The sequence below is a fragment of the Lineus longissimus genome, chromosome 1, assembly GCF_910592395.1.
Source record: "Lineus longissimus chromosome 1, tnLinLong1.2, whole genome shotgun sequence".
NCBI classification, from domain to species: domain Eukaryota; kingdom Metazoa; phylum Nemertea; class Pilidiophora; order Heteronemertea; family Lineidae; genus Lineus; species Lineus longissimus.
In genome coordinates this window covers 20,975,025-20,987,325 of record NC_088308.1, presented here as the reverse complement: position 1 = coordinate 20,987,325, position 12,301 = coordinate 20,975,025, and the positions used below count along the sequence as shown (strand labels likewise).

Here is a 12,301-nt window from a genome sequence, read left to right as displayed (position 1 = left end):
AGTGTTCTGGTCCCACTAAATTGTTTTCTGAAATATTCGTGACAATGCAATGATAATTGGAGGATATCATCACAATGTTCTTAGGCTACATAAGAAGATTGAATGACAAGGGCATCGCTATTTTTACGCGAATGAATCTCAATTAGATAAAAAACGGGCTGATTCCAAAAGTAACCAACTGGCGATAATCTTGCCAATTTCAAAATCCTTCCCAAAGTTACGGATTTATCTGACTTGTTTACAAGTAATTCATGTCTGGCATGAATTTGCCAACACCAGGATGACTGCGGGGGGGGGGGGGACAAAAAAAAGACTGAACTAGCTCAACGTTACGTACGGTCCTTGGTAAATAAGTCAAATGGGTGAAGTTAGGACAAATCAAGACAAATCATTGAAGGGCGCCACAGGGGGGTCCCTCACTTCCTGTCAACAGCGATGACCTCCAAAGGCAAGAAACGACCCCAACCCATATCACAGGTTATAGCACACTTTGGAAGGAAATTCCCCACAGGAGAGATACCAGTCAACGGAGCTGTTTAGAATAAGATAAGAGTCTGTTTCATCTGTATGACCGTTTTCTTTTAAGGATTCTGCCCATATCATTAGGTCTTTGGTCTGTCATTTTCTTAGGGTTTCTCACAGTGATGCATTAGTGATAAACTGCTTCTGTGAGACATTCTCAGATCAAATATTTCAAAATACCATGCAATCACTTCTATCTGTTAACTCTGGATTGTCCTTCTACAATACAAGAGGGTACAGGGAGGGGTGATAGGCCTGGTTGAAATATATGTTAGCCAAGGAAATACCAGGCTGCTTCATGGCCAATTGCCTTGTGTCAGGGTCTACCATTCGATTTAGGTTTCTCTCAGTGAGGCACTCGTGCTAATACTGCTTCTAGATCGTTAAGCCCCTGCAGGATATTCTGACATCAAAATGGTTCAAGGGTCCTTCAAAGTAGTTTTATTTCCAGCTGCGAATGGTGTGTTCATGCGCTTTATCAACAGGATCAGGGCGATCAGTGGCATAGTGGAAGGATTCCTTGACTTAGCTTGAGCAAGGATACAAAGATACATTGCTGAATTCAACCACCAAACAATTATATGCTCTAAATGAAAAATAAGCTCAATCTAAAAACAGCTTTTCGCTATTTCCCTAAGGGGTTTATAGATGGTTGTTATTACCTCGCCCAATACTAACCCCCCCCCCTCGACTTCGAGGCTGGTGGACCAGACTGCAAATCAAGTCGGTCTCAAGATTGCGCATCATTCATTGGCAATCATAAGAACACCTGGGCCTAAACAAATTGTCACCCATCTTAAGAGATTGGGCGCCAGCTTGACAATTTGCTGATTTGTTGGATTTTTGCTCGATGGCGCAGATTAGTGCCGCCTCTGGGTTCACATCGCTGCCTTGATGGAAATCCTGTGCAACATGCTCTAACTATAATCATGGAAAATTACCTGAGATGAGTAGTAAGTGGGCGTCACATGGAGCATGTAAACGACCGTGTTGTGCAGCAATTCTAATAAGTGTCGTACAAGTTCGACTTTTTACCGTGAACAGATATCGTTCAAGTAAATTACACCTAAAAAGGTGACGGTCACAAACATGTTTTTGGAGAGTGTTCCGAGCCAGCATCATGGCAGCGATTGAATGTACATCTGGACAACCATTTATAGGGGTATATGAAGCAGGATGTGGAAATCTGATTATTTCCCTAAAGAGGTGTCCAAATAAGAGAGGTCAAATTGAAAGGAAACAACCAATTTGGGACCAAAACTAGTGTCCTTAACAGAAAGGTTGCACTTAATAAGAGAGGTTGTCCTTAATAGAGCTGTTGTCCTTAATAGAGAGGTGTCCACTAAGGGAGGTTATACTGTATATGTGTATATATACGATATACATGTAGGTCTACAGCAGAACCTCTCTATTAAGGACACCCTGGGGACTGACAAGTGCTGTCCTTAATAGAGAGGTGTCCTGATGAGAGAGGTCAAATTGAATGGAAACACCCACAATTTGGGACCAAAACTAGTGTACTTGATAGAGAGGGTGTCCTTAATAGAGAGGTTATCCTTAATAGAGCAGTTTTCCTTAATAGAGAGGTGTCCGCTAAGGGAGGTTATACTGTATATGTGTATATATACGATATGCATGTAGGTCTACAGCAGAACCTCTCTATTAGGGACACCCTGGGGACTGACAAGTGATGTCCTTAATAGAGAGCTGTCCTGATGAGAGAGGTCAAACTGAATGGAAACACCCAATTTGGGACCAAAACTAGTGTACTTAATAGAGAGGGTGTCCTTAATTGAGAGGTGTCTGCTAAGAGAGGTTCTACAGTATATACAAATCTGCGGCAATGAAAGGTATGCAAATATTATGAGTTTTACAGTATATAGTCCAAGATACACTGAAGTAAGTAGGCCTATTATAGGCCAGTATATTCTTATGGAAGTATGGGCCTACAGTTCTTGTGTAAGCTACTACAGTAGAACCTCTCTATCAAGGTCACCATGGGACTGACTAGTGCTGTCCTTAATAGAGAGGCGTCCAGATTAGAGAAGTCAGATTAAATGGAAACACCTAAGTTGGGACCAAAACTAGTGTTCTTAATAGAGAGGTTGTCCTTAATATAGGTGTCCGCTAAGAGAGGTTCTACTGTACTAATGGGAGCTAGTGCTAAGCTTCTATTTTATGTTCTATAAAAGAGTTTATAAAAACTCTACCCTGGCTGCTTGTCAAAATAGGCCTAGGCTACACTTACAAGTTACAGTGTTGGCCAGGCTACCCGCTAATGATACTACATAGCATAAGCATACCATAGTGTAGAGGATATCATGATACATAATATAATGGAGTCGATCAGCTTTTAAAAACTTACCCCCAAATTCTCACACAAATTCAGAAAGGTTTTCAATGGACTAACTGGCTGAATGTTCCGTCTGTTCACTAAAGGCTATCGCGTTGACAGTGACTAACTATTTCATGTTCAGAGCAGCTGTTATCTGCTTACACTACTATCATGTCCCAATTATGCCGGAACTACTACGACGCTTGCGCACTTACATAAAAGTTCGTCTGCTCGCGTAGTGCGTAGCGCCGCTATCGAATTTTGATTTCTTACTAAACAGGATATAAATGAAAATAGGCTAAGACCTATATACATTGATCAATAGGCTTTACCCCGCCGGTCGAGACCTCCTGGTACATAAAATAGGCCAATATGGGCAATTTGGGGAACCCCCAAAAAACGACTAGAGTTAGTGAGTAAAGTCCTACTAACCAGAAAATTAAGCGGATTTGATGATTTCATCATGACAGCCTTGGTCCTTAGAGTAACCAGCATTGGTCCTGTGAAATTTTAATTTGCCCCCCCCCCCCCCCCCCCCCCAAGACAACAGTATTATGGCTTCAATCGGGTACCTACCAGCTGAATTCAGTTCTATTATTAAACCTGGCGTTTGTCTGCATCAGTTACCAACCTTACCAAGCGTTATCTCCCTAAACTATCTCCTTATAATCTGACGTTATCTTTAAATCACTGAGTGCTGTTTTCTCATTGCCAATAGCAAAGCGTATATTTGACAGTATATCACAAAGCTATTTCAGAAACTAAGCGTTTACATGTATTTCAGCGACTTGCCATTTAAAAAACATTTTGTTATCAATATCTTCTCATTCTTTAAACTCCTGAAGCAGTACATTCGTCATCCTATATTCATACTTCCTTCATGTTTAGGGGAAGGGACGAGGCCGGTCCACTGCGTCAAGACCGTGATGAGCAGGCAAGACCTGACGTTTTCTCATTCATTTAAAGGGCCAAAGGCAATAATGCAAAGCTGTATGCTGTCCGGTGTAAGGTACTGGGCGGGAACCGCCCCAAGTCGTCACTTTTGGAGGGGGAATTATTCTAGCAGTCTGGCAGCCCATCGTGTCATCCTAGTTTCGTCTCCTTATGGTGAGGAACGCCGAGTTCGGTACTGCATCCGGAGTGTAGTGATGAATATGCACTGTTAAAGGGCTTCATGGGTCGCAATTGATTCAGCAATAGGGGGTTTTTGGCAAATAGCCACGAAACATGAAAACCTAACCCATAGTTCGACATCGTTTATCAGGTCGAACAATGAATAGGCGTTCAAGTTGGCGTTTAGGGGATGCGCGAAAACACAGTTCTTGTACACAACGTGAAAGTTTCCCCATCTACTGCGATATATATGTAGTAGAGACTCCTATCGTTGACTTCATGTAATTTATTCTGATAACTTTAGGCGTATTGTGTTCAAACAAAGCCACAGAGATCTGGGACAAGGTTATGAGTCTAGTGCCACGTCAGGTGTTGGTAAGTCGAATCTCACCTGCTTGCAACCCCCACCCCACCGGGACAACCCATCATCATTCCCATCCACCCCTTTTTCGTTAGATTTTTGTTGTCCGCTGCGCCCGGAGTGTAGCGGCGGTAGTAGGCCTACTGGAGCCCTTGTTGGACGGATTCCAGAGACGGGCTGTTGTCGTAACCGCCATCCTCAACCGTGTGCAGATTGTTTCAGTACCCCTGGGTAGTCGGCGACACGAGTGGAGAATCTTGACACACAAGGCTCCGAGATAGTAAGGTCCCTTTAAGGATCTCTATAAGGTAAGTCTGTCTCTTGGGTTAAGGTATAAATAAAGTAACTTTTGACAAGCGAGACCATGGGTGATATGAATAAAGACTAGCAAATGCTTTTACTTCAATTTTGTACAGAAAGGCCTAGTGTAAATGTACATGGAGTTTTAGATAAAAACATTTGCTAGTCTTTATTCATATCACCCATGGTTCTCGGCAGGGATCTCAAAATGATTCGACGAAAACTTGCATTCTCATCCATTCAGGGTCTATGGTATAAAAAGACACAATGGCAGATGCGATGAGCATTCCGTCGCAGCCTCAAGTCAAGGAAGGGACAGCTACTAAAATATTGAAGGACGTCTTTGGAATGAGCGTCAAATCCATCAAGCAACTGGACAGTTACTCTGATTGTAATTTCTTGGTGAAAGTAGAGGAGCAGCACTCGAACACGCTGGTAGACACAATCTGGCCGCACGGCTATCTCCTGAAGTTCACCAACAAGGAGGAGTCTTTGGAACAGACCTACATAGGTCAGTACTTAAATCTAATAGATTTATGGTATGATAGATTGCACCGGTGTAGTAAGGTTACTGAGTCCCCCCGCCACTTTGAAACCCAACTCGCTTCCTTTTCGCGGCTACAACGCGCATTAAAGTGTAGATAGTAAAAACCCGGTCTCCCAGGCGCTGGACACGCTCATTAGGTGATTTCAATTTTTTCATCGACCGACCTTGACACAGACATGATACGTCCGTCTTTACTTCGACCAGCGACGACCGAGTTCGACACAGATCTCACGCGTCCGTCTCGTCTTGACTGCGACCAGACGACCGAGTTCGACACATACCTCACACGTCTGTCTTTACTTCGACCATGTACCAGCGACGACCGAGTTCGACACAGACCTGACACGTCAGGTTTTACTTCGACCAGATGAGTCTAGTCCTCGGAGATCTCCTACTATCTCCTATCCCAAATCTCGAATCTGTGCCGGATAGTCTTCCCAATTACCGTATTTCCTGCCGGCTGGGACGGATTCGCATAGCTGTCCTGAGACAGCCATCTGAGATAACCATTTGCGGTCGGTTGGCGTCAGTTAGTTGGCGAAAGGTTTACATGTGCACTCCCATGCAGTCCATTTCGTCATCCTGATCGCCCTTCCTATGCCGGGCGACATGACGAAGCCAGCTTGTCCACTGCATCTGGAGTGTAACATACACAGAGCGAAAATAGTTTGGTTGAAAAACAAATCCTTAATCCGTACTGGAACCAGTATCGCAACACATTTACCCACCAGTTAATATTTGCTTGGTGATTTGTCAATTTAATTTTAGAAACGCAATGCCAGGTCCTGTTATACCTGAAGAAAAACGGCATTGACGCTCCTCAATCCGTCAAGAATCTCAACGGAACAAACATCTATTTGGTCAACATCCATCACGAAAATGGGAGCTTGGTACCTGATGAAGAACTCGGTAAGATGTCACCACGGATTTATATGTAAAAGCAATGTCAATCTATGATGTGATCTCTTTATCATCATAATAGTTTGATCTCCTCTCCGCGACAATTTTCGGCATTAGAAATTTCTTCGTTCTTTTGCAAGAGGAGATTTAAAAGAAGTATTACTAACACTGACCAACAAGGCTTTTACATCCCCTCTACTTTAAATGGCGAATTGGGAAGACGATATAGATAAAGTCTTCCGTCTAATGAAAATGAAAAAATCGCCAATTTCGCGAACATTTCACGGTTGACAGGATAAGGGGAAACTCGTAAATGACTGCGTTACCATGAAATGCCGTTACTTTTCAGCCTCAGTACCCCATGGTTCCTACTGCGTCAGGTTGTTCACGTTCCTCCCCGAAAACCAAATGGCCTCCCTGACAAACATATCGTCTGCAACATTCTTTGAAGCGGGGAAATTTGTGGCTCAAGTAGATGCACTTTTGCAGGTAGTTATTAGACTCCCCGGGTAGTTCATTTCGTCATCCTATTCATACTGTCGGGGTGAGGGACGAGGCCGGTCCACTGCAGTCCGAGGTATAGATAATATCGTCCAGACGGTGTCTTTCCATCCGGTGTCGGCCACTTCTCATTTTTAAATTTTCGTTCTCACTTCCTTCTCGGGAACCTGTGAGATGACTAGTGAGCTGGTTACTTATGACAACAAAGTCACAGCCAAAAGAACAGAATAAACTCACTCCTGCTCCATTGGCAGCTGCTTACTCATTATGTAATATACATGTATTTATTTTCAGAAATCGAAATTAACCAATGAAGACTACGAGAATCATACAGGCACTTTTGTCCTTGATAACCTAGACAACTTTTTTGAAAAATCTAAGAGCATAAAGGACTCTGCATTCCGAGAAAGACTGCAGTCTTTTCTCAGGCACTTCGAGGGTGTGACTATTCCAGCGCTGATTGCTGGGGCAAAAAGGCGTAAGTGTGCTATTACCGCCCTTTTGTAGTTTTTTTCTTCAATGTCAGGACAAAGGAATGACTGGTTGTTTGGGCATGGGAGACGGCAATAAATCACACTTCATATCGCCAGCAGGAGTAAAGATTTACGAGAAGCAACGTAGCTGGACAATGTCACAATCACACTATGCAATGTCTCAAAGAGCCTTAGCCAATAGGCCACTAGCATCAGGGCAAGGACAAAGGTCCAATCTCTTGATGCATTGCACAGTCACATAGAACCAAGCTCAATGTTACCAGAATCGTACAATGCAAAATGAATTGGGAGTTCTGGTTAGATCATGATGAGGACAAAGGCACAATCATTATGAAGACAAAGGCACAGTCTTCTGATGCATTGCACTGTCACAAGGAGTGAACATGATGATGTTGTCATTGCACATTGTCAAAATCACTGAAGTCACAGTCAATGAGGACAGAGGCACACTGTATTGAAACTTTTGCTATCGATCCAAAAACTAACCTCACAGAATCGCACGGTAGTGTCAACATGACTGGCGTCGTAGTCGGGTCAAAATCAGGACAAAGGTACAATCCATTCATGCATCGCACAGTCAGTCAGAAAACTGGTGACCAAAGTCATATTTATGAAATCAGTGGCAAGTTGGACTCAGGTGAACATAGGCACAACCTACTGTTTTCTGATGATTTGCACTGTCAGAGGCAGAGAATTATAAGCTTTAACCATTGATCATATGTCACAACCAGCACTTATACGGATAGATGTCACAAAGACCAAAAGATATGCTAACATACATGTAACGAAGTATTCTTTCTTTTGCAGAACCAATTCATGGCGACTTCAATCCACACAACATTCTAGTAAAAATATCGGACAATGGTGAAACAATAATCAGTGGACTCATCGACATATACGACACGTCAATTGGATATGTTGTACATGAGATTGCCATTTGCATGACCCATCTCATGTATCAATTTCAAAACTCGCATGATATTTTTGAAATAGGGGGTCACGTTTTAGCTGGGTTTTTGAGTACTTTGAAGCTGTCCGAAATTGAGCTGAACGTAATTCGTGACTGCATCCTTGCAAGACTTTATAAGACTGTAGTTATCGGCTTCTGGACGATGGGAGGGGAGGGCGCAGACAATGAGTACGTTAGAAAACACACAGAAGATGCTTTGCAAATATTGGACAGAGTTGAGGAAAAATCTGAAAAGGATCTCTATACTATTTGGGATTCTGTAAGGAAGAGTTATGTCTAAATTACACACCACAATAGAGCACTGATGCCTTTAGAACAAATAAAGGCTAGTCTTAATCAATTCTTGTAATTCTCTGTAAATATAAAACTCGAAAAATCTTGGTGAAGGTATTCATTTCTTTACAATATATTCTAACAACGGTATTGAAAATCATACAACATAAAAATATTTGTCCACGCTGTACAAGAGAAATAAAAGCCTTTATACTTTATACCTAAAAGGTTCTATAACAACTTTGAGAAAACTGACCAAAGCACACATCATAAATGCCCATCTTATAAAAAAGTACACGTATAAACCAATTTCATCTTTGGATTCAGAGGATTACAAATAAAACTTTGCACTCAGAAGATCAAAAGAAATCCACAACTAATTATGTCCAAATTATACAATTCTAGAACAGTTGTACTTCCACCAATTTGAAAATGTCATGTTCGCCTTATTACTGCCCCCTTTTTCTCATAGATGCAGTTCAAATCTACCAATATCGGTCAGTCCCTAACCCTGTCTCCCTGAAACATCGACATCGTTGTGTACATGTTACATTATAAGTCACAGTAAAAATATCCATTAAAATATTAGTGTCATGGTTTGACTGTTTGCTAGCACCTGCACCTTACAGTAACCAGACTAAACCTGTCAGTACGAAATATACATACAAATTATCACTTGCCTTTGCCTTTTCATAGATGCTGTTCAGATCTAAATTCGATAGTAGTCCTAACCTTGTCTCTCCTCTGTTATCCGTTATCGTTCCCAATTAATGAACTACATAGATGCAATTCTGAGCTACGCCCTGATGATTGAAACCCAGTATTTGTTGAAAAAGAAAATATAACACTGCACACCTGTACATATATCTAGGAAGGAAATTAATTCAAATCGAGAGCATTATCTTATACAGTGCTTATACTAATACATACTTATTACTTATACCAATTATTTCACACATTTAGCACCTGGAACACATTCCTGCTGGTACGTAATACTTGTCGCAATATTCATGCTACTTGTCACAGCAATGCATAATTATTTGATGCTGTATGGCTTCTTCATGACTAGGGAGGAGAAGGCAATGGTTCCTGGTGTGTGCCATCTATTCGCCGTTATCTTATCACTGCTAGAGCTACCGTGGGCTCTGGGAGAATAAGTGGAGGATGCTGTGTGACTTCTTCATAGGTTGGTGGAGGTGGTAATGGTTCCTCGTGAACACTCTCAAGTGTGGCATCTGCTCGCTGTCATCTTATCACTGCTGCGGCTACCGTGGGCTCTGGAGGAATAAGTGGCGTATGCCGTGTGGCTTCTTCATAGCTAGGTGGAGGTAATGGTTCGTCATTGACACTGTCAAGAGTGGTAGCTATCGTCATTTGTGAGCTTGCTATATTGGTTGTTGAAGTTGCTATAGCCGCTTCATAGGGAGGCGGGTCATCCGCAAAACGAATATCAGCAGCACTGGAAGAAATTGAATGAGATATGGATAATTATTTACCAATTCTGAGTGGAAAAATTTGTGGTTGAACTTAATTTTCAAACACTAATTTGTCTCTTTTTCCAATTGTAACTCTCAAAGACAGAAAAACAAATAATAAAAGATTGAATAGTAAAGATATTTTCTTGATATGTGATTAATTTGTACATTGTTGATTATGGGACTGACAAAACTCATCTATATCAAAACTCAAAACTCACCTTTCTGTCCCAGTGTGACCAGTGTATACTTGCTGACCCTTTCAAGAGAAAGAAAAAACCTTCATGAATCAAATCTCTTCCAGGTATCAATTTTGGTTACTGCTTCAATGTTAAGGCAGAGCTGAAGATTAAAGGGTGTGTCCAGCAATATGCTCTTTAAAATTGCCAGAAGATTCCAGAATGCCTAGACCCCTTGAACAGGGAACTTTTATCAAGAAACCCAAGTAACTGAATCATAACCGGTCTTTCTTACCACATGCCTTCCTCCTGATCGATTACGTGCCCGCCATCTTATGGTGTAATTTTTCAAAAACCTGAACAGCAAAGATTTGCCGATGATGACAATACCAGTAGCTATGAAGACTGGACCAATGAGGTGCATGCTGCCCCTTGAGACATTACTTCTATCCTGAAAAATAACACTTGAGTGGTCACAAAAAACATTAGAGATCCTTTTAAGACTTTATATTCTGAAACTGAAAAGTTTGCTCTGTTTTGTCGCAGCGAGATTTGACTGTGCCCATACGCACTGATGATACCATGAAGCTTGTAGGGCATTTAGGCTTATTTTAGAACTGGGCTTGCCAGAGTTTAAATGACTTAATAATCATAGAGCGTGCCACATAGCAATGGGGTATTCGAAAACCCTGGATCAACAAACACTGGACTGGACTGGACTGGACTGGACTATGACTCAGCGCCCTCCACCACCTGGAATTTTCTAAAAGTTATACAATTCCCACAACCCTGCCGAATCCCTTCCCGCCTAATTCCATCATCAACATCATGAACATGGCGTCACCCGAAAAGTCGCCCGGGTTTTATCGTAGATTTTACGATAATTGGCGACGACAGAATAGGTATGGTTATGTATTGTGTAAACAGAAATATGTACAAGTGCCTGCTCTAGACATCTGAGTGATTTGTGGGTCTTGACACGCCATTAACATGATGAAATTGGCAGATGTGTGCCACCGGACCGGCCTGATAATATCGATAATTCATCGTAGTGTATCGCCTACACTCATGTACATAGCACATGGCATAGCCACGGCGAAGATAGTATTGGCCTCTATAAGTTTATCAGACTGATACCATGTCCCATTTCCCCGTCGTTTCTCAATACATTGTTGTCGCCATGTTGATGCAGGCGATGGTGAGCAGTGACGTTGAAGCCAGTCCAGTCCAGTCCAGTCCAGTGTTTGTTGATCCAGGGTTTTCGAATACCCATAGCAATGTTGATGACTATACGTCTTTCCTGACATCAGTCCACCATTTTGGTGCCTAGTAAATAAATTTTACACAGCTGGGTCCTCCCCCAAAAACTACGTCCCGAGAAGCTCTGAACAGATTGCAGTGCTAAAATTTAAAGCCTTCAACAAGTACTCGTGTAGTATTCACCTGAAGAATCACAGCAGTGATAATGACTCCCACCGTCAGCGAAAATGCACCGACACCAAGGTTGAATTCATAACTTTTGGCAAAATTCCGACACTTTTGAAGCAATGTCTCTGTGCTACGCTCAGTCGCATCAACATCTTCTTCCATTCTTGTTGATATTCCGATAGTGGCCTATGAACAGGATCCCTGCAGTTGAACAAAAAAAATTATATCATCATATTATTCAATATAGTAGTTTCTTAAAATCCCAAGTGTCCAGTAAATTGGGAAGCCCTATCATTTCCCTCAAGCTGAATCGTATAGCCTAGGCATATAGGCGGCGGGCCTACATCAGGTACCGGTAGGGTAAGGCAGTTTCTGGAACTGACAACTACAAAGTCATGCGACATAGTTGTGACAGTGTGTTCTTGATCTTGATTGATCTTGATGGAATACTGCATCAGCAAGCATTTTTCGCGCATTAATAGACACAGGACTCAGGAGGGAAGGTTGTGGGCCGAGATCATGGTGTTATCGGAATTTCAGAATTGCTCAGTGTTGGTGCAGTAAACTTGAGTCAACCAATGACCTTTTTTAGGGCCGTGAACGGGGATTGTAAACTCATTCCCTTTTGACACCCGTGACGAGTTCATGCATTGGTGTTCATGAAGTTTCAAGTTTGGGCATTCAAATTCAAGTTTTTTTGGGATACACTATACAGAGTGACCTATAAACCCTTATAATTACAGGATGCAGTCAAAGATTTGTGCCAATTTCTCTTTGTCACAAACACTGGGTACTATGTACGACTTCTGCTATCGCGTTTGCAAATCTTGTTATAAATGCTCTTTCAAAACTGCAAAAATATTGGTTTGGTAAACTTTTGCGATTTGGATAATTCTCAATAGA

General features: G+C 41.9%; 2 protein-coding genes across 5 annotated transcripts in view; one reads left to right on the top strand and one right to left on the bottom strand.

Moving 5' to 3' along the window:
• The window catches only part of LOC135491678 (FAD-dependent oxidoreductase domain-containing protein 2-like), a 65,968-nt gene extending 53,675 nt beyond the window's left edge, over positions 1–12,293 (bottom strand). Inside the window, exons 1-5 of one of the 3 annotated variants that reach the window (XM_064777676.1) lie at positions 12,140–12,293; positions 11,414–11,599; positions 10,266–10,421; positions 10,013–10,050; positions 8,997–9,775 (exon numbers count right to left, since the gene is read on the bottom strand). The gene's annotated coding sequence lies outside the window, so the exon portion shown is untranslated. Of the gene's footprint in view, positions 1–2,887; positions 3,054–8,996; positions 9,776–10,012; positions 10,051–10,265; positions 10,422–11,413; positions 11,600–12,139 lie in introns of those variants that run through there. The other 2 variants (XM_064777686.1, XM_064777696.1) reach the window with 2 other exon arrangements.
• Positions 4,306–9,003, top strand: LOC135491699 (hydroxylysine kinase-like). Of its 2 annotated transcripts, none has more exons than XM_064777734.1 (6): positions 4,306–4,345; positions 4,876–5,142; positions 5,947–6,087; positions 6,428–6,567; positions 6,874–7,057; positions 7,881–9,003. In XM_064777734.1, the coding sequence occupies exons 2-6, from the start codon at positions 4,899–4,901 to the stop codon at positions 8,321–8,323; spliced, it is 1,152 nt and encodes a 383-aa protein (XP_064633804.1). In that variant the 5' UTR covers positions 4,306–4,345; positions 4,876–4,898; the 3' UTR covers positions 8,324–9,003. The 2 variants fall into 2 exon arrangements, with proteins under 2 accessions (XP_064633804.1, XP_064633795.1); XM_064777725.1 differs by lacking the exon at positions 4,306–4,345 and adding an exon at positions 4,368–4,639.
• Positions 12,294–12,301: the final 8 nt, after the last annotated feature.